The sequence below is a fragment of the Schistocerca serialis genome, chromosome 5 (assembly GCF_023864345.2).
Source record: "Schistocerca serialis cubense isolate TAMUIC-IGC-003099 chromosome 5, iqSchSeri2.2, whole genome shotgun sequence".
NCBI lineage: Eukaryota > Metazoa > Arthropoda > Insecta > Orthoptera > Acrididae > Schistocerca > Schistocerca serialis.
The window spans coordinates 28,165,259-28,188,200 of NC_064642.1; the positions used below are offsets into that span (position 1 = coordinate 28,165,259).

General features: G+C 42.2%; 1 protein-coding gene across 4 annotated transcripts in view; it reads left to right on the top strand.

The window, feature by feature from the left end:
- The window catches only part of LOC126480699 (protein O-mannosyl-transferase 2), a 195,894-nt gene that overhangs the window by 107,484 nt on the left and 65,468 nt on the right, over positions 1–22,942 (top strand). For all 4 annotated transcript variants that reach the window (XM_050103940.1, XM_050103941.1, XM_050103942.1 and 1 more), the window contains 2 exons: positions 20,760–20,919; positions 21,001–21,107. In XM_050103940.1, coding sequence (XP_049959897.1) covers positions 20,760–20,919; positions 21,001–21,107 — 267 coding nt within the window. The remainder of the gene's footprint in view (positions 1–20,759; positions 20,920–21,000; positions 21,108–22,942) is intronic.

Genomic DNA, 22,942 nt, shown 5'->3' on the forward strand with positions numbered 1-22,942 from the left:
CTGGTAAGCTATGAGCCTTCATGTTCTCCCTTTTCCAATCAGGCACCCGTAGAGATCCTCTTTTCATCATTCATGATCTACATCTACATACGTGTTCTGCGAGGCACTGTATGGTGCATTGGAGAGGGCACCTCGTACCACTACTAGTTACTTCCCTTCCTGTTCCACTTGCAAAACAAAGTGAGGGAAACATGATTGTCTAAAAGTCTTCATATGAGCCCTGATCTCTCTAGTCTTATCTTCTTGGGCCTTATGCAAAATGTGTGTTGGCTGCAGTAGAATCATTCTGCTGTTGGCCTCAAATGCCAGTTGTCTAAATCTTCGCAACAGTCCCTTGCAAAAATAGCATCATCTGCCAGGGATTCCCATTTGAGTTCACAAAGCATCTCCATAATATTTGTGTGCTGATCAAACCTTCCAGTAAAAAATCTACCAGCACACCGCTGAATTGCTTCATTGTCTTCCTTTAATATGAGCTGGTGGAAATCACAAACACTCAAACAGTATTCCAGAATGTGTTCTACATGACATCTCCTTTATGGGTTAGCTACACTTTCCCAAATTCTCCCAATAATGTGAAGCTGAACATTCACTTTCCCTACAACCAACCTGATGTGCTCATTCCATTTCATATTGCTTTGCAACATTACATCTAGATATTTAAACAAAGTGACTGTGTCAAGCTGCATCCTACTAATGCTGTATTGGATGGTACAGGACCCATTTTTCTACTCATCCTCATTAACTTACATTTTTCTGCATTTAAGGCAAGCTGCCAGTCATCACCTCAACTAGAATTTTTTTCTAAGTCATCTTGTATATTTGTACAGTCACTCAATGATGACACATTTCTGTACACCACAGTGTCATCAGCAAACAGCCATAAATTGCTGCTCACCCTGTCTGTCAGCTCATTTATGTGTATAGAGAATAAAAGCAGCACTCCTGGCAATACCCTTGTCAGTGATGAATACTCACTATGGAGGACCACGTACTGGTCTATACGGGGTGTATCATAATTAATGGCATAAACACATACAGTTGAAAGTACATGATACTAGAAACAAAAAAGTCTCAGTAAACAGAGGGTCGAAAATGCATAGCTTAAGAGCTACAAGCAATTTTTCATCTTCAACACTGTGAAAAAATCTCTTCTACTGCAAGTTCTTTGCTTCTTATGTTTTGGGAAGTCGTAGTATGGACCAGAATAAGAAAAAAATGTCCAGTGAACATGTGCTCTAAAACACATACCTTAAAAGTTACAAGCACTTGATCATTAGAAGAGTTGTGTTTCAAAGTAGCAAAGATGAACAAGTGTTCATAGCTCTTACGAAATGCATTTTAGAGCACATGTTTACTGAGCTTTTCTTTTTTTTTTTTTTTTTTTTTTTTTTGGTCCATAGTACCGGTTCCCAAAGTATGGAAAGCAAAGAACTTGCAGTAGAAGAGATTTGTTTCACAGTATCAAAGATGAAAAATTGCCCGTAGCTCTTAAGGTATGTATTTTCGACCCTATGTTTACTGAGACTTTTTTGCTTCTAGTACTGTGCACTTTCGACTATATGCATTTACGCCATTAATTATGTTACACCCTGTATTACTTAAAAGGTCTTTGAGCCACTCTCATATCTGGAAACATAAACCATATGGTTGGATCGTTGTCAACAGTCTGCAATGGTGCACTATATCAAATACTTTCCGGAAACCTAGAAATATAGAATCTGCCTGTTGCCCTCCATCAATGGGTTCAGAATGGCATGTGAGAAAAGGGGGAGCTGAGTTTCACGCAAGCAATCCTTTCTAAATCCAAACAAAACAAGAGGAACAGAGAAGGGGAAAACACTGGGCGGTGCATTGACAGAGAGCAATGCACAATGACTGTACATAACATGCTTGATTTCAGTGGCTGCTTCACAACCTAGGCTGTCTGGATCCTCCCTTCTACCACCAGCTTTTCTGAACTGTGGAGCTGGGAGTTATCCCTACGTCATATTCTCCTCTCCCAAAAATTTCCCAGCCTCAATCTAAGGTAAACTACTGTCCTCTCACCCTCCCTATTCACATTTGATCACCCTGATTGTGTGCTACACCCTGCCAATGCATCCATCCTTCTTTCTTCTACCCTGCTCCTTCCATTTTCTACTGCCCCCCCCCCCTCCCCCTCTGCCCCTGTCCCACTGCCACCTGACGGTGTGCCTGGCAGTCTGCTCATGCTGCTATCTAGTCATTGCATGCTCAACCAGGCAGCGCTCGTCTCTCCCCCTGCCCGTACCCTGCTATACCTCCCCCTTCCCCACCCAACTTCAGATTGTTGCTTTTATTCAGTATTATAGTAACATTCGAGTTGGAAGTACCAGAGCTTATGGTCATTTGTGCATGAAGTGTGCCTGCTTGTGTGAATGTGTGTGTGTTTTCTTTCCTGAAGGAGGCTGTGGCCAAAAGCAATAATATGTAACAGTCTTTTCATTGTCCCTGTCTGCAATCTAACATGTCATCTTTACAGTGAGTAGCAGTCTATCCTTTTCCTAATATTGTTCATATTCCATCTACAACTTTCTGTTGTTTGATTCCTGTACAACAGGACTGATTATACACTAACACGTAGCAGCAGTACTGAAAAAATTTTATCTAGTGAGAAAGGTAATTGGTACTGAGGAGACTTATGTAAAAATTAGCAAAAGAGATAATGAAAGAAAATGCAGTGAAGAGAAACAGCAAGAATGAAGCAAACTAGAAAATTGTTGGCAAGGGGCAAATATATTATATTGCCATTGGATAAGTTACACTATTGATATCAGGAAAAGTTTCAGTTGGGTTGATTAGGGGGAAGAGACGAAACAGTGAGATCATCGGTTTCATCAGATTAGGGAAGGATGGGGAAGGAAGTCAGCCATGCCCTGTCAAAGGAACCATCCTGGCACTTACCTGAAGCAATTAAGGGAGATCACAGAAAACCTAAACCAGGATGGCCAGACGCAGAACTGAACCATCATACTCCCAAATGCGAGTCCAGTGTGCTAACCATTGCGCCAACCTCGCTCGGTAAAAGTTTTTATTCTCATCTCGAATGCAGCGTGTCTTTTATATTACATGCAGATTACTGGGTAGTTTATTCCACAGATTATGGCTAAAATATATGAGGGGATGGAATCAGATTAAGAATTATTCATAGTTTCAATCAAGATGCTGAATTTGTCTGATTGTGTATTGCACATTTTGAATAATAATAGGTATTTTGGAGTGTGAGGAGGGGACTAATGTTATTAAATAACCAAATGTCATGCCACATTACATGTGAATATTCATGGATAGCTTAATTTGTCTGCAGTTTCACTATTTTTATTATGATGAACGACACTATATTAGCAGAGTTTTGGAGTATTAATAACAGGACTAGTTTTTGATTTATTTTTCTAAATTTTTGAATTTCAAATAAAGAAGGGAGATACATACTGGTTGCTGTTAACAGTCTATTCTGCCAAATATAGATGCTCCTCCAGTATTATCCCAATTTATTTATTTATTTTTTATTTGCTTACATAGTTTACACCCACATTGGAGCACTAAAATCAAAAATAATACAACAGAGTCTACAATAATTAAGTTTAGGTCTTAGCAGTCAGCAATGTCTTCATTTCCCAAAATTTCTTCATTTGCTATGATCTGGCTGCTCATTCTTCTGCAGATAAGACATACTTCTTCTGATCTGATGGTTTGAATGCCAGCCATGTGTATTTGTTCTTCAGAAGCAGTTTCTCTTCTCTGTGTTGAATTTGGTGTGTGGTGATGTTCAATTCATCCAGATCACTTTGTACTTCGTTAAACCAGATGTTTTTGGTTTTACTGTTCCAGAAGTAGTCAAAAAGTTGCTTCAGGATTCTAGTTTTTGGTAGGCGAGATATGTGGCCGAAAAATGCATTGTATCAATAATGGATTCACTTTCTTTGTACACTACTGAATTGGGCAAAAGTCTCCACGGCCCATTAACTTGATGTTTTTTCCTGATAATTGTTCAGAGTATTCTTCTATCAACTTTCGCAATTTTCCAGTTGTTGCTTGAGTATGTAGTTTGAATAGTGTTTCACCTGCATATGTTGCTTCTGGTTTAACAACGGAGGAGTAATGTCGAAATTTAGCATTTATTAAGCACATCGTTTGTTGTAGGTTGGCCATGTGGTTCTCTGTGCTCGCTGTAGTTTTAATGTACTACTATCTATTGACGCTCTTTCATTAGCATTCCAGCATCTCACCAAGATATTTAAACTTTTTTACTACTTTAATTTTTTGATCATTATGGGGTATGATAAGGAATGTGTAAACTGGGAAGCTAGGCATCATTTCTGTTTTCTCAAACAAAATTTGCAATCCAGCTTTTGCCATTAATCGTTCTAGTTGTTCTGTCTGAACCTTTGCTTCATCAATATTGTTTGTTAACAGCGCCAAATCATCTGCAAATCTTTCTTCCAATATTAACAGATGGTCGGCATATCCCGTTCCATTCACGCAAGATTTTCTCCAGCGCACAATTGAACGGTAATGGAGACAATCAATCACCTTGTCGAAGGCCAGTATGAATATCAAAAGGTTCAGAAAATTCATTTCTGAACCTTACTCTAGCTTTGGTATTTCGAAGGGTGACTGCACGAGGTTGACAAGTTTCTGATGTAAACCAAATTCTTTAAGAATTGACAGTAGAGATTCACGATGGATACTACCATAGGCTCTTTTAAAATTGACAAAGGTGATCACTAGCCTCTTGTTCCTGACTCTTTGATGTTTCATTATCCATTTGAGACTAATAATTTGATCAGGAGAGCTTTGTCCTGGATGAAAGCCTCCCTGATATTTGCCTAGTTCACCATCAAGCTGTTCATGAATTCTGAAATACAGAACCTTGGAAAAAATTTATAAGTAATATCCAGCAGGGATATACCCCTATAATTATTTGGATCTGATCTATCTCCTTTTTTGTGAAGTGGATGGATTATTGCAACATTCCATTCCTCTGATAACTTCTTTGTATTCCAAATGTCAGTAAGATGTTTCTGTAAGTTCAGAATAGTTTTTACATTAGCATATTTCCAAAGTTCTGCCACTAGTTGGTTCTCGCCTGCTGCTTTATAATTCCGAAGTGAGTTAATCGCTGCTTGTTCTTCATCTGGATGTGGTGGTAAACTCTTTCTAAATGCGTTTTGTTTCTTGGATGGGGGTCAAATTCCAAATGATGTTCAGGCTCCACACTATTTAGTAACTGTTTGAAATATTTAGCCAATATCATTTAATTGTCATAATTGTTATGTGCTACCTTTCTGTTTGTATCCTTCATCATAAGAGTAGGTGGAGCATATTTTGACTGGTACTGTTTGAGTGTCGGATAGTAATCTCTTGTCTTGTGGCAATTGAAAGCATCCTCGATAGATTTTAGCAAGTCCTTATGAAATTACCTTTTGACCCTTCTAATTTCTTTTGCGGTTGATTGTCTAATGTTTATATTAATTGCTCCCTGGAGCTTTCAGTTATCTTTTTTTGGTCATTTAACCAAATGAATGTTGAATCGCTACATTGCATTCCTCATTCCACCAAACATTTTTCTTGTGTTTCTGTTGTACAGGAGCCACTTCTTCAGCCAAGGCTTTTAATCAATTGACAGTGGCTTCTAGATTGTCACTTAAAGATATTCTTGATCTCTCATAATATATCTGATTATAAATAATATAACTATGGTCGTATGTTCTCTTTGTATTTAACTTTTGAGGTTTGCTTTAGCTTTTAGGTGTCAGTTTGATTTTAATTTTTTAAATGTAGTGGACTGAATCAACATTGACGTCATGTAGCACTTTAACATTATAGATTCCTTATGGAATTTCTGATCCATGGCTACATGATCTATCTGGAACTCTCCTAGCTTGATGTTAGGGTATTTCCATGTCATTAACTTATGTGGTCTTCTCTTAAACCTTGTTGTCTTCAAAACCAATCCATTTTTAGACAAAATTCAAATAACTGTTGTAAGTTTATGCGCTGATCATCGCCCCACCACACCTCGAAATTTCTTCTGCCATCCTATCTTCGCATTACAGTCTCCAATGTTAGTATCCGGTATGGTCCTTACTAGTTGATCAAGTTCATCCCAAAATTTTTCTGTTCCATCCTTGTCAGTTCTATTTTTAACATTGGTTGGAACATGAATATTTTTCAGTGTGTATCTTTTGTTTTCCATCTTAATTGTTAACAATGCCATTCTTGAGGAATTGGATGAAAAATCCTCAATGGAATCCAATATTCTATTGTGTACCAAGAAACCCACACCAAATTGGGGAACATTTTCTATTACCCTTTCTCCTGGTGGTCCCTTATAAAGTCGATGTACTCCTGATTCGATTGGGTACTGGTCAGTATTGTATAACTCTTGAAGGGCTGTGATAGCTATGTTCTGTTGATCTAAGACATCTGTTAAATGTTTCAATTTACCAACTTTCCTTAAAGAATTAATATTTACTGTTGCAAAATACGAAAATCTTCCTGGTTTGTTAAATTTTAGCTCCTTCTTATGTGGAATATGTTGCATGTTTGTTTGTTCGTTCAGTGCGTCACTAGGTGCTCCGACTTGCCTTCGTCCTCTATGTGACACCCCACCGTATCCGAATGGTTTCTTCGCATGGATAATCTCATCGTGACTGTTCAAACCAGTGGATTCTTTCAATAGAAGACTTCTCATATTTGTTTGATTGTCTGATCACTGATCAAGTGTCTGACCAAGGTCAGGGTTTACAATTCCAGATGTGATCTGGAAAGGTGACGGATGAACTATGGATGGTAAAAAATGAGATTGATGGGATGTGTGTTTGGTCTGCGAGAGCTATTTTATTTCGCTCAAGTCTGCCAGCAAGCTGTTGAGGACCCCCCTATCCACCACCTGGGACGTGCCACGTAGGAGTGCACCTCTCCTCCTATTATGACACCATAACAGGTTCATGGTATTATCCCAATATATTTTATTGTTTTTTGCTAAGATAACTGGGACCCTCAAGAAATATGGGAGGAACTGCTTCATAAAAGATGTTCACTGATAAACTTTGAGTGTGACATGAGTGTCACCTGAGACTTTGTAGGGTTCACTGAGGCTTTGTGTGCATCTTGATATGGAACCAATATCGTCATTCATATCTGAGATGGGAGAAGAATATTGTTAGAACTTAATCTTAGATGCAACATCTGAAGTGTATCTAGTTGGTATTAATAAGGAAAATGATGAACCTATATCAAAAAATGCTGATAAGACAAAATTTTAAGATTCTAGGTGGGAACTGAGTTTAGCTGCTGGCACGTGACATTTCATATGACATTTAGAGCACTTCGTGAGAGAGACAATTATCTGAACATATTCTTGGCTATTGCTTGTGACATTCATACTTGATCAAATGTAACTACTTTTCTGGTGTAGGATGTAGTCACTGTGATCTCTTAGGTAGACAGTGGAAAGTCCGCATTGGAATATAAAAAATATTAGAAAAGGACAGATTGCTTTTCCCGGTAAAGATGAAATGAAATATTGAGCTGCAGACTGGCACGATGAAATGACTGTTGCATATTAGCTTTTGACCAAAGCCTTCTTTAGAAAATAGAAGCAAATGCACATTTACACTAGCAAGCACACCTCATATGGACATGACCATTACCTCTGGCCACTCCACCCAGACTGCAACAGAAACATGCTGAACTGGATCAACAATCCCGAACAGAGCGGGGAAGGGGAAGGGATAGCAGGTTACGAGTGGGGAAGATGACTCAGTGCTGCCTGTGGAGTATGCAGGGACTAGATGTGGTAGGACAGGACTGACAGGTCCAGCTTCGAGAGGCTTTGGGAGAGGAAGAGGGGGAGTTGAAACTGGGAGCGGAAAGGAGAGGAGCAGAGAAGAGGAAAATACTGGCGGATGTGCCGGCAGAGAGCAGCCCACAATGAGGATGCAATGAGGCAAATTGCGAGGAGATGACAGGACGGAGAAGACAGAAGTAGTTGTGTGGAGGGTGTCGGGACTGTTGATTACTGTAGGTTGAGGCTAGGATGATTTTGTGAGCAGAGTTGAGGAAAGCTGGTGGTGGAGGGGAGATCCAGATGGCTCAGGTTATAAAACAGCCATTGAAATCAAGTATGTTGTGTACAGCTGAATGTGCCACAGAGTGGTTCACTTCACTTATGGTTGCAGTTTGTTGGTGACCACTGATCCTCATAAACAGCTGGTTGGTAGTCATGCCAATAGAAAAAGCTGAACAATGATTGCAGAAGAGTTGGTGTGTAACAAGGCTGCTTTCAGAGGGACCTGGCCTCTAATGGGGTAGGATAAACCCATGACAGAACTGTAATAAGAAGTATTGTGTGGGTGGATTGAGCAGGTCTTGTACACGGGTCTTCCATAGAGATTGGATCTGTGGCAAGGGGTTGGGGTTGGGAGTGGCATAGGTACGGACTAGGATGTTGTGCAAGTTGGTTGGGTGATGGAACACCACTTTAGGAGTAGTGGGAAGGATTTTGGATAGGATGTCCTTAATTTCAGGGCTTTGATTATCTATCATCATGCTCTGAAATTATTGATATTGTACCAAAAATCCCCCTCACTCCTCCTGTCGCCCCCAGCCAACCTCCGCAACATTGTAGTCCATTGCTATGCTGCTCCCAATCCAAACGCTTTGCCATTGGGATCACAACCCTGTGGAAGACCCAAGTGGAAGAGCTGCCCAATCCACCCACTCAGCACTTCCTCTTCCAACCCTATCACAGGCTTTTCCTACCCTATCACAGGCCAGGCCACCTGTGAATGCATCCATGCTATACACCAGTTGCAATCATTGTTGAGATTGTTGAGACTGATCTGATTACCAGCCAGCTGTCCACGAGGATGAATGGCCACCCCCAAACTGTTGACAAGACCAAAGTGAATCACCCTGTGGTACAACACACTACTGTATACATGATTTCAGCGGCTGCTTCACAACCCAGGCCATCTGGATTTGCCCCTCCACTGCCATATTTTCTGAACTGTGCAGATAGGAGTTATCCTTGCAACACATTCTCCACTTCCAAAATAATCCCAGCCTTAACCAACGACAACCTGGAATCCCCACATCCTCCACTCAACTGTTTCTGCCTCCTCTGTCCTGTCACCTCCTCACAATTCACCTCCCGTCACCCTCATTGTATACTGCTCTCTGCTGACACATCCACTTTTCCTCCCCCACAACCCAGCACTGCTCCTGTCAGCCCTTTCTGCAACCAGTCACTGCACACTCTTCCAAGCAGTGCCGATTGCTCTTCCCCAACCCATATCCTGCTATCCCCTCCTCTCCTGCCCCACCCCACTCTGGATTGTTGCTCCTGTTCAGCGCATTTCTTTTCCAGTCTGGCTGGAGTGGCCAGATGTAGTGGTCATGTGTGAGTGAGGTACGCTTGTTTATATGAATGTGTGTGTGCTTCCCTTTTCTGAAGAAGGCTTTAGCTGAAAGTCAATATGTAACACTCTTTTCATCGTGCCTGTCTACAACTCAGCTTGTCATCTTCATGGTGAGTAGCAATCTGTCCTTTTCTAATATTGTTGGTATTTTAGTTAGAACTTTTTATAACTAGTTTCAAGACTACTGATTCATCCCAGACTCATCTAATACTTAGAAAGGGGGGAAATATCTTTTCATGACAAGGTTATCAGAGTTGTAGCACACGCTGAGACATGACAGAGGTGGGAAAGTAAATCAGATGAAGCCCTTTCAAATTAATTTATACAGTTTAGGTAAGCCATGGAAATCCTAAATCTGAATAGCATGGTAGGGATTTAAACCTCATCCTTCCTGAATGCAAGCCCAATGTCTTAATCACTGCAGTACTTTGGTTTGTCTGGTATTTTTATTTTTATGGGCCTGCAGAAGCTATCTGAAGATTGGAAACATGTAAACATTTCCACTGGACATGTTGTAGTTGTTGTGGTCTTCAGTCCTGAGACTGGTTTGATGCAGCTCTCCATGCTACTCTATCCTGTGCAAGCTTCTTCATCTCCCAGTACCTACTGCAACCTACATCCTTCTGAATTTGCTTTGTGTATTGATCTCTTGGTCTCCCTCTAAGATTTTTACCCTCCACGCTGCCCTCCAATGCTAAATTTGTGATCCCTTGATGCCTCAGAACATGTCCTACCAACCGATCCCTTCTTCTAGTCAAGTTGTGCCACAAACTTCTCTTCCCCCAATCCTATTCAATACCTCCTCATTAGTTACGTGATCTACCCACCTTATCTTCAGCATTCTTCTGTAGCACCACATTTCGAAAGCTTCTATTCTCTTCTTGTCCAAACTGGTTATCGTCCATGTTTCACTTCCATACATGGCTACACTCCATACAAATACTTTCAGAAACGACTTCCTGACATTTAAATCTATACTCGATGTTAACAAATTTCTCTTCTTCAGAAACGATTTCCTTGCCATTGCCAGTCTACATTTTATATCCTCTCTACTTCGACCATCATCAGTTATTTTACTCCCCAAATAGCAAAACTCCTTTACTACTTTAAGTGTCTCATTTCCTAATCTAATCCCCTCAGCATCACCCGATTTAATTTGACTACATTCCATTATCCTCGTTTTGCTTTTGTTGATGTTCATCTTATATCCTCCTTTCAAGACACTGTCCATTCCGTTCAACTGCTCTTACAAGTCCTTTGCTGTCTCTGACAGAATTACAATGTCATCGGCGAACCTCAAAGTTTTTATTTCTTCTCCATGGATTTTAATACCTACTCCGAATTTTTCTTTTGTTTCTTTTACTGCTTGCTCAATATACAGATTGAATAACATGGGGAGAGGCTACAACCCTGTCTCACTCCTTTCCCAACCACTGCTTCCCTTTCATGCCCCTCGACTCTTATAACTGCCATCTGGTTTCTGTACAAATTGTAAATAGCCTTTCACTCCCTGTATTTTACCCCTGCCACCTTCAGAATTTGAAAGAGAGTATTCCAGTTAACGTTGTCAAAAGCTTTCTCTAAGTCTACAAATGTTAGAAACGTAGGTTTGCCTTTTCTTAATCTTTCTTCTAAGATAAGTCGTAAGGTTAGTATTGCCTCACGTTTTCCAACATTTCTACGGAATCCAAACTGATCTTCCCCGAGGTCCGCTTCTACCAGTTTTTCCATTCGTCTGTAAAGAATTCGCGTTAGTATTTTGCAGCTGTGACTTATTAAACTGATAGTTTGGTAATTTTCACATCTGTCAACACCTGCTTTCTTTGGGATTGGAATTATTATATTCTTCTTGAAGTCTGAGGGTATTTCGCCTGTCCCATACATCTTGCTCACCAGATGGTAGAATTTTGTCATGACTGGCTCTCCCAAGGCCATCAGTAGTTCTAATGGAATGTTGTCTATTCCCGGGGCCTTGTTTCGACTCAGGTCTTTCAGTGCTCTGTCAAACTCTTCACGCAGTATCTTATCTCCCATTTCATCTTCATCTACATCCTCTTCCATTTCCATAATATTGTCCTCAAGTACATCGCCCTTGTATAAACCCTCTATATACTCCTTCCACCTTTCTGCCTTCCCTTCTTTGCTGGACATCAAGTTTTAAAATTAATCTTTGAGTAATCATTGCTTCATGTGCAAATTCTCTGCAGATAAAGAAGAATCCCAAATGGATCTCTGAGTGAATATTTCTGTGTTTACTGTTATGTGTAGGATGGTAAATAAGGTAAAATTCTAGGGTTAAGAGTATACAATGTACAAAATTTCATGTGATGGAGAAAATGCAAAGTATGAAAAGAAAGACATATAAAGTAGGAGATGGTAACAGATCCACTTGTAATAGATCACATCACAGTGAACAATAGGGAAATTAAAATAGTGAAACAATTTAAATACCTGGGTGAAATTATAACACACAAATTGGACGAGAAACCTGCATGGCGAGCAAGAACTAATAAAATGATAAAAGCTCAAAAACTAACATGGTCTACATACAATAAAAAATGTCTATCAATTAAAACAAAATTAAAACATTACAAGACGGTGGTTCAACCAGAGGTTACATACGGAAGTGAAACTCTTTTTAAAGTCACCCAGAAAAACAGAATTGACAAAATTTTAAAAGTAGAGAGAAGAATTGCTAGAACATGCATAAATAAGAAATATCAAAAAGCTGGGCAATGGCGGATAGTTCCAAATGAAGTGGTATACAGAGAACTGGAGCCCATCACCGATACTATACGAAAGAAAAGGATCTCTTTTTGTGGTCACCTTCTGAGGACACCAGAAACCAGATTATCAAGGAAAATTATTGAGAAACTCTGGAATTTGAAACAACAAGGAGGATGGCTTAAGGAAATAAGAGAGGATATGGAAGAACTGGAAATAACTCTGGATGACTTGCAGAACAAAACGCCAAATTTAAAGAAGTTGAGGGACACAGAAATAAGATTTAAACCAAAAATTGACAAACGACATACAATGAAAAGGGTATTTACAGATGAGGAACGACGAAAAGCATCGGAACGAATGAAGAGATACTGGGCCACTCGGAAGGGGAAAATACCAAAGAAGAGGACCAGAAATGAAGTGGTCCAATGAGGCCGTAAAAGCAGAAGAAGAAGAAGAAGAAGAAGAAGAAAAGTAGGAGTTAGTCGAAAAATGAAAGGAGGAATAGTAACCATTCACCATCTTGTTGAGCCATTGAGCAGTTAATAGTAGCATAACTAAGACTGAAGACATTGCTGAGCTTTCAGACAATGTGCTCCTTCAGAGCTAACTAACAATGCAATTAAAAATAGAGAGATGAACCCACATGATTACATGGGCCCACAGGGCCCAGCACCATAAAGGATATGACATAAACAGATGTGTGTGAGGTGTAGTGGATGATTAGTCTGACCTCTGAAATGAGATACAGAAGAAAGGAAAGGAAAATTGCAGAGGCTGTTAATAAAGATCTGTTTGGCTTTAGGCACTGAAAAAGTACTTGACAAGCTCGTTTTCTTCATATGCCATAATTTCTAAGCAATAGCCAGACATGTTCAGAATTAATTTTATAACCTATTCTGTTATCCTTACTACAAGCTTCTGTGCAACAAATACTTTCTTCCTCAGTGATGAGATATCCTAGAATGTGATGCCATAAAACATTACTGAAAAGAAAAAGGAAAAGAGTCAGCTTTTTGGCATTTGCATCTCAAAAAACTGTTGCAATCTGTAACAGAAAAGTTGTGGAGCTTAGGTACTTAAGGAAGTGAATTACAGTTCAGAATATTGTCAGTACAAACACTTAATAATAATTTAGCATACTCTTGTTTCATTTATTAATGTATAATTATGTGCTATTTGTAATGGTGTGATCAGGCCTTGTGCAGTTCAGAGTTGCATGAATTGTATTTTATCTAAATTGGGTCAGGATCCATTTAGAGAACCAGTGACTTTTTGAAGTATTGAAACTTTTCCATTAGGGATTATTATAATACTTCAATCATTAGCAAAGAGAACCATTTCTGCTTCTTGCACCACTTCTGCTTCTTGGATATTAATGACAGATGATTTATATTTAAGAACAGAAATGGACCCAATATCAATCCTTGCAGTAATTTCTGTTTCTGAAGACACTTTTTCATTGTGTACACTCTGTCAGTTCCTTAATGCAACACTTTGCATCCTTTTAGTCAATATGATGAAAATTTACCACCAGTAGCATCTCAGATACCATAATCTTCAAGCTTGTGTAGAACTGTGCTGTGCACAGTATAATTTGTTTTGACAACTCACAGAAAATACCAGCATGCAGTATTTTGTCATTTAAAATTTGTGTAATATTATTTACAAACTGAAAAATGGCATGTTCTGGGGAGAGACCCTTTTGAAATCACTGTGGAGTGTGACACTGTTTGAGATAGGTATGTTGTGCTTCTTGCTTACACGTCTTTTTTCAATACCTCCGAGAAGGAGACAAGCAGTGAGACTGGTCAATAATTGTTAATATCTGTATTATTGCCTTTCTTGTAAAGGAGTACCACAATAGCATACTTTAGAATTTCTGAATATGGTGCATAAGAATAGGATTTTAATATTTTACTTGAGATATTATCACCATGAGAGTTTTTGCTTTTGAGGGAGTTAATTACACTCATAATTTCTTTGATACAACATGGAGTAACTGTGATTTGGAGGTATGTATGTGGCATTGATATTATTTCTTGCATGTATTCTATTGCATTATCACTCGAAGTGTGTATTAGGAATATTGGTTACCTGATTGTTTTGTACAATAATAAAGTCCTCGCATTCCTGAATTGATTGTGTGGTTTCCCTTTTAATTATTACCCACAAAGATTTAATTTTTAATTTTGGACATTACACAGTGTAGTAACACTGTTCACGTTTATGTCGCACTTCACTTAGCGTAGACCGAGACTGTGTCCTGGGCATGCCCGATGTTAACTGACTGGGCATGGCCCGTGCTGCCGGAGTTGTTGTTGTTGTTGTTCTTGTTGTTGTTATGCCGGCAGAGGTCGCGTCTGAATTCTCGCGTGCCCTCTGGTGGACGGGACTCTACTTGCGGCAACTACCATCCGTGATGCGCCGTGCCAATGTGCGCCTCCCGCGATCTTTCTGGTGGCTACTGCACTCCTCCTCCTTCGGGGGATGAAGCCACTGTGATCCACTGCGTTGGAAGGTGGAGCGTCGGGCAGGAGCGATGACCTCCACATCCATTGGAAGGCCGGAGTCGAGGGGATCTGCCAACTCTCGAGCCGGAACCTTCGAATACGGCTGGAAGTGACCCACACGAAGAGGCCCCCGTCGTCCCACCACCGGAGCCCAGGACAGAACGGGCGACAAGCTGTCGAACTCTGGATCCTGTTCCACCTCGGGAGGGGCAAGACCCAGTGGCGGGGACAGTGGGAAAGGGACGACCACAGGTGAACCAGCCTCCTGAGAAACCGGGCCTGCGAGGGGGGCCGGCTCTCGCTGGGGCATCTCGAACAATGGCGATGCTGGTGCTGGAGCTACTGGAGGCTGCCAAGGCTGAGAACCATTGCAGTGCGGCAGAGGCACAGCGGGGAGAGGAGGCAACGTCCCCTGTGAAACCAACACAGGTGCCGGCAATGGGGAAGCCGGTGTCCGAGAGGGCGGAGGGTGGGTGCCCGAATGTGGATGTAGCTGATTTTGGTGACGACGTACCACCCGGTCCCCCGCCTGCAAGGTATAGAGCCGGCGGCCATTTCGGCGCCGGACCACCACCGGTATCCAACGTGGATTGCGACCAAACCCACGGGCCCAGACCGACGTACCCAGTGGAAAGCCAGGTACTCCGTTTTGCGAAGACTGGTGAGGACCAGGTCGGAGGAGGTGCAGCAGAGTCCTAGGTTGACGCCCATGGAGGAGCTCCGCGGGGCTGCGTTCTCCCATTGGTGTGGTCCGGTATGCCGTCAGGAAAAACGTCAATGCTTCCTCGGCAGGAAATTCGTGCACATACTTTTTCATCTGCGTCTTAAATGTGCGCACCATGCGCTCGGCTTCCCCATTCGATTTTGGATGGAAGGGGGGAGAGCAAACGTGCCGAATACCGAAGCACCTACAAAAATCCTGGAAGGTCTGCGAAATAAACTGCGGTCCATTGTTTGAGACCAGGGTGATTGGCAGACCTTCCACAGAAAAGATTTTTGCTGGTGCCTGGATTGCAACTTCTGAAGTGGTTGAGGAGCAGCGAACCACATATGGGAATCGGGAATAAGCATCAAATGACAATGAGCCAAAAGCCATTGAGAAACGGGCCCGCAAAATCGATGTGAACACGTTCCCGTGCTTGGGTTGCCGGCGGCCATGAAGAGAACGCTGCCCTGGGAGATGCCTGTTGGCTCGCACACTGGGAACAGGCAGCCACCAAGTGCTCAATTTCTCTGTCAATACCGGGCCAGTACACATGTCTGCGAACCAAGGTTTTAGTACGGAAAACACCCCAGTGCCTCGCATGTAATAACGTGAGGACCTCCCTTCGTAAACTTGCAGGAACAACCACGCGAGGAGCTGTATCATCGATAGCCAGAAGGAGAATTCCTTCCAAGACCGAGAGGTGGTCTTGTAGAATAAAATAATTACAAAGAGGGTCCGAGGCCCGGCCCGGAGGGCGGGATGACCACCCCTGCTGAATGTGGTGAACTACTTGCCAGAGAACAGGCTCAGCTGCCGTTTCCCTGGAGACTCGAGAACCAGTGATCGGGAAGCCATCAACCGCTTGGCGGGACGCCACATCCAAATGAAAACACATAATCTCCTCTCGATCGAACGTAGGATCCGGGCCCACCGGAAGACGGGAAAGAGCTTCGGCGTTGGCATGCTGTCCTGTAGGGCGAAAATGAACGTCATAATGGTACTTAGAGAGGAACAAGGCCCAGCGCTGTAGTCTGTGGGCCGCCCTATCCGGAATCTGAGAGGCGGGGCCAAATAACGATATTAACGGCTTATGGTCAGAGATTAACTGAAACTTCGTGCCATACAAGAAAGGGTGAAACTTGGTAACAGCGTAGACAATGGCCAAAGCCTCTTTTTCCACCTGGGAGTAATGGGCCCGCACGGGACTAAGCGTTTTAGACGCAAACGCCAGTGGTTGCTCGGAACCATCTGCATTACGATGGGCCAGGAGCGCCCCCACCCCATACTGCGAAGCATCTGTAGCCAGGACCAACAGCTTATGGGGATCAAAAGTAGCCAAACAAGGTGCTGATGTGAGGAGGCCCTTCAATGAGGTGAACGCTCGCACGCATGCAGGCGACCAATCAAAAGGAACACCCTTGCGCAGAAGGCAGTACAGGGGGCGGGCTATGGTGGAAGCCCTGGGAATGAACCAGTGGTAATAGGCTATCTTGCCTAAAAAAGCTTGTAACACTTTCAGCGAAGCGGGCTGAGGAAGGTCGACGATACCTTTGAGCAAACTTCCTAGTGGCTGGATGCCGTGCCGAGAGATGGTGTAGCCCACATACTCAATGGACGGTTGGAAGAAGTTTGACTTATGCAGGTTGCAACGCAAGCACACAGACCTGAATTTGAGAAAGAGGGTGTGAAGGTTGTGCAAGTGTTCCTTCGTGCTGCGGCCTGTGACAATTATGTCATCCAGGTAATTAATACAATGAGGGATTGTCAGCGTGATATGCTCAAGATAATGCTAGAATATCGCCGGGGCACTGGATATTCCGAAGGCCAACCGCTGGTATTGGTAAAGGCCAAACGGGGTGTTGACGACCGCCAGCCGTTTGGAGTCCTCATCAAGTGGTATCTGATGATAAGCCTCCGAAAGATTGATTTTCGAAAAATATTAGCCTCCCGCCATGGCGGATAACAATTCATCAGCACGAGGCAAAGGATAGGTGTCCACCACCAATTGGGAATTAATGGTGGCCTTGAAATTGCCACAAATATGTAATTTTCCCGAGGGCTTCCTTACAATAACGAGAGGTGAAGCCCACTCACTGGAAGAAATGGGAAGAACGACCCCTAGGGCTGTCAGCCGGTCTAGCTCTTCCTTTACCTGAGGGCGGAGAGCCAAGGGGAACTGCCTCACGCGTAGAAAATGCGGGCAAGCCGATGCCTTCAACGTTAAGTGAGCTTCAAAATCTGAAACACGCCCCAGGCCCTCCTCAGAAATATCTGGAAAGTCTGAGATCAAAGATTCCAATGATTGATAGGGTATGTCTTCAGAGACCAACTGTATGGTGTCAGCGATAGAAAAACCGAAAGCTTGAAAGGCATCCAGGCCAAAAAGGTTAGCAGAGCTCGCATCGCTGACAACAATAAAAGTAATAGGCCGAGTGACTGATTTGTAAGTCACATCGGTAGTGAATTGACCCGGTAGGGGAATGAACTGTTTACCATAACCACGTAGACGCCGGTAAACTGGTGCCAACGGGGGCGATCCAAGGTCGGAATAAGTTTGTGCATTCAACAACGAAACTGCCGCGCCCGTATCTACTTGCAGTTGTAACCGGCGCGACCGAACCAACACCTCGATAAAGAGTTTGTGTGCTGATGCGTCGGGAGCCTGGCCCGATGAAACTTCCTGAATGTCAACGTCCATGTCCTCTGTACCTGCTTCCTTCGATTCTTTTGAGGCTGAGCGGCAAACTTTAGTTATGTGACCTTTTTTATTACATTTGCGACAAACGGCCCAACGCTGGGGCACTCTGACCGATCATGATGTATATAGCATGACGCACAGGACAGCAACAGTGGCCGGCGGCCAGAATTCCGTGACGCGCCGTGCGGGAGCAGCCACAACGGCCGGATTGTACTGCTCGCGCGTCGTCCACCCCGGACACTGTGGACACGGCCGCGCTGCCCTGAACCGCCGCGACGTCGCACCACGCTTCCAGCTGTTGACCTGCTGCGTGAGAGACTTCATACGATTGAGCAATGGACAGGACTTCCTCGAGGGAAGGGTCTTCTAACTGCAGGGCCCGTTGCCGGACCTCCCTATCAGGGGCCGAACGAACAATGACATTGCGTACCATAACGTGGGCATACAACTCTCGCGACTGCTCCGTGACAAAATGACACTTGTGACTAAGACCGTGCAGGGTAACGGCCCACGCCCGGTAAGACTGATGGGGCTGCTTCTTGCATTGATAGAACTCGACCCTAGCCGCGTGCGGCGGCGATAATATGAAGACAGCAATGAACACAATGCGTCAAAAGACATGGACGAGGGTTCCTGCAACGGCACTAGCTGCCGCAAAACTTGATACAGTGAGGGAGATATCCAAGACAAGAAGAGAGCACGACATACCTCTGCATCGGCAACATGAAACGCCTGGAAATGCTGCCGAAGGCGATGTTCATATGCGTCCCAATCCTCCGCCGTCTTGTCATACGGGGGAAAGGGAGGAGGGAACGGCGGTGGAGCAGACGCCATGGAGAGCAACGCCAGAAGCACTTGTTTCATGGTGGCCATGAGCTCCGTCTGCTGCTCAACCAAAACCCTCACTAAACCCTCCATGCCGTGGAGAAGCTGCGAATCCAGAACGACGACGCAACACGCGAAAGAACGACCCTACTCGTCGCCAATTGTGTAGTAACACTGTTCACGTTTACGTAGCACTTCACTTAGCATAGACCGGGACTGAGTCCTAGGCAGGCCCGATATTAACTGACTGGGCATGGCCCGTGCTGCCTGAGTTGTTGTTGTTGTTATGCCGGCAGAGGTTGCGTCCGAATTCTCGCATGCCCTCTGGTGGACGGGACTCTACTTGCGGCAACTACCGTCCGTGACGCGCCATGCCAATGTGTGCCTCCCGCGATCTTTCTGGTGGCTACTGCACACAGAGATTTCTGATTTTTAATAAACTTCAAGACAGCACAGCTTTTCTTGTAATATGAAATAGACCTACTTCGATGTTTCTCTTAACCATTTCACATAATTTCCTTTACCTTGCACATAATATTTTAATTCCTTTTGTAATGCCAGTATGATTCTTTTGAAATGGACTTGGCATATTTCCTTCTCCATCTTTTCCCAGTCTACCTTTGTGCTCTGTTGACAAGGAGTGTGACACTGACAGGATGTTAAATTCCAGTCTTCCTTCTTTTCCGTAACACACATACTTCTGAGTTGTATGTACCTATGTTCCATATAAATATCTTTAACAAAGATTTTTTGTTAAGAGGGGAGGTATTTTTGTATATCAACATTGTTTTGTTCTTGATGCTCCTGAATTTAGGTTATTCTGCTTCTTATGTCTTGTAGCATTGCTTTCAGAAGTGGTATAGCACAAGCAGGCAAGAGGTGGAAGTCGCAACCAGTCAAGAAAGGCTTATGACTGGGAAGAAAAATTAAAAATAACTTATTTAATTAGGAACATGTTAACAGTCATATATCATTACAGTCCAGGGCCTTAGAGCATTTGAGACTTACATATTTGTACCAACACTGCACAAAATCTGATATATTTATTACAACAAAAAAGTGTGAGTTTGAATGTGTTTACCAGTGCAAATGACACATATTCTGTGGTTTAAAAAGTGTAATAAACCAAAACATGAGTTACCATAAAAAATGTCAATGTAGACCTTAAAAATGAAGTTACAGCTCTTAAGCACTTGGGACAAAAATATTGTGATGAAACATTGTGTTTTATTGGTTTATTTCATACGGTAGTCATGGAAAGTACATGACAAAATCTCTATTACTAATTTAAAAATTTATTTTTTGGTGGTTCTGTCCAATTTTTGTTACCTGTAAATGAGTGTATTTGGCAAAAGCTACTGTTTCTTCATGTATCTTTGCCTGGTAATGTATTACGAATTTGTCAGTATGGCAAATTATACTATATATCTGTAACAGATATATATCACTGCTGGATTTACCAGATTCTTCACTTCACATAAATTAATATTATGTGCAAGACAACTCTGTGTGATATGTATACTTGTCTACTTTGCTGTACTGACTGTCTCATAATAAAAGATATTTAAAAATAAATAATGTGTCGGCATTTTGTCACAATATTGGCTATTAATTTGATGAATTGTCTTAGTTCCAGCTGCTTGAGAAGTTAATAGAATGATATACTAGCTGCTGGGATTAAGCTTTCAGAATGTCTAAGGAAGCACTGTATTTCCTAGCCATTTTTATCTTTATATCACCTAGAAATATGTCATAGTAAATTTCCAGTTCATATATACTTCAGTGTGGCCATGATCAATCATCAGTGTACATAATTTAACTTTTTTATTTGTTTTTTTCGGCAGACCTTTTACATTGCGTTGGTGGCTGTGGCTGATGTTTACTGGCAGTATGCTTGCTTGTGCCATCAGTGTGAAGTTTGTTGGTCTTTTTGTTGTGATTCTTGTTGGTTTGCATACTACTGCTGAATTGTGGGAGGTATTGGGTGACCTTTCAAAGCCAGTGGTAAGTAGATAACCTCTAAGAGAGTTTAAAGACTGTTCAATATTATTTGTGGCTGAAAAACTATGTTTTGTATCTTTTCAGGTATATACAGTGAAACATTTCCTAGCTCGGGCTTTGTGTCTTATACTACTACCAGCCCTTCTGTATATGCTCTTTTTCTACATCCATTTGGTAGTTCTTAGAAAAAGGTAAGAATAACACTGTTTGAACATTTTTTATTTTTATTTTTGTTGATAATGTGTGTTATTAAATGTTCTTCCAAAAATGGTACTGTCAGTAATCATTGCTATTGTTCTTTTTAAGGTTTCAATAAATAATGAAAAAATAGTATTCCCATGATCACAAAAGTAGAGAAAATTATTTAACTGAATAGATAAAAAAAATCTGCTCACCAAGTGGCGGCAGGACACACATGTAAAAGATGGTTGCAACTGGCAAGCTTTCAGAGCCAGTGGCTCCTTCTTCAGGCAGAAGGGTTGAAGGGGAAGGAAGTGCGGTGAAGGAAAAGGATTGGAGAGGTCTAGGAAAAGGGGTAGATTTTGGGAAAGTCACCCAAAACCACGGGTCAGGGGAGACTTACTGTATGGGATGAGAAAGAAAGACAAAAATAGAGGCTATACTGTACTCAGATCTCATTAATTTACTTACAAACAACAGCCATTGGCAAAGTCAAGACCTCATTTAGTTTAGGCATGCAGTCTGGTGGCCCAAAAAGTGTATCAGAAGACACTATCTGTTCAGTTATATATTCTAGCACACAAGAAAGGAAGAAAAATTAGTGTTTAATGCTACATTTGTGTCACAGTCTATAGAGGTAGATTAGAAACTCACACTGAACAAAGTGACGTAGAAAATCAACCATGTTGTCTTCAAAGGAGCCATCCTGGCATTCATCTGAAGTAGAAATGCTGCACTGGAATTTAAACCCCACTCCTTCTGAATAGAAATCTATTATCAGCTGAATCTATGCCTCACACACAGTTCTAACTCATCACATATAAGCAAGCAGCTTATTCATTGTTTTCCATTCGAAAAACTGAATTTATACCTTTGATGAGCCAAACAGCCAAAACATTATGATCACTGTCTGCTACAAGATTGGATGCACCTGGTGGTGTTGTGGGCATGTAAGACAGTAAGGAAAGTATACAAGCAGAGCTCAGACAAATGGGAAATCATTCTAGTGATGATACAGCCCACAAAGTAGGGAAATGTACTGACCTAAGCAATGGTCCAGCACATAGAAATGAGCATCTTGGAAATGGCTGACCTGGTCATTTGTTCACATTTTACTGTCATCAGCATCTATGGAAAGGGGTTAAAGTACATTGAAACCATGAGCAGGTAACAAGATGGTGGATGTGTGTGCCTCATCACAGAATGTTGAGGGGCTTTCCATCTCTGTAAAGCCATTTAGGTGGTGATTTTTGGCATATCTGACACAAGTACAATGCTGGTGCGGGCACAAGTGTTCCGGAGCACACTGTTCAGTACAGAATGTTGAGCATGGGGCCCTGCAGCCGATGACCCCTGTTGTTTCCCATTGACCCAACACCATCATCAGTTAGGATTACAGTCGGCACTTAATCATTGAGGCTGGACTGTGGATTAATGGAAATCTGCTCATTTGCGTTATGTTTATTGTCACACAAAGTTGATGGTTGTGTCTGGATACATCATCTAGCTGAACAGCTGTTCAAAACAAGCATCACATTTGTATGCGGAACAGTGGGGGCTGTATTATACTAAAGGGCACATTTATCTTGCCTTCCACGGGATCTGTGGTACTAATTGAAGCCACGACGAAAGCTGTGGACTATGTGAACATTATTGCTGACTACCGGCATCCCTTCTACTTAATGACTTCTCCAATAGCGATGGGAACTTTCAGCAGGATAAATGTCAGTATCAAAAGTCAAGAATTGTGCTACAGTGGTTTGAGGAGCCTAGTGGTGAACTCACATCCATGTTGTGGCCACCAGTTTTGCCTGAACTGTACCCAGTGGAACTCAGATGGCACATT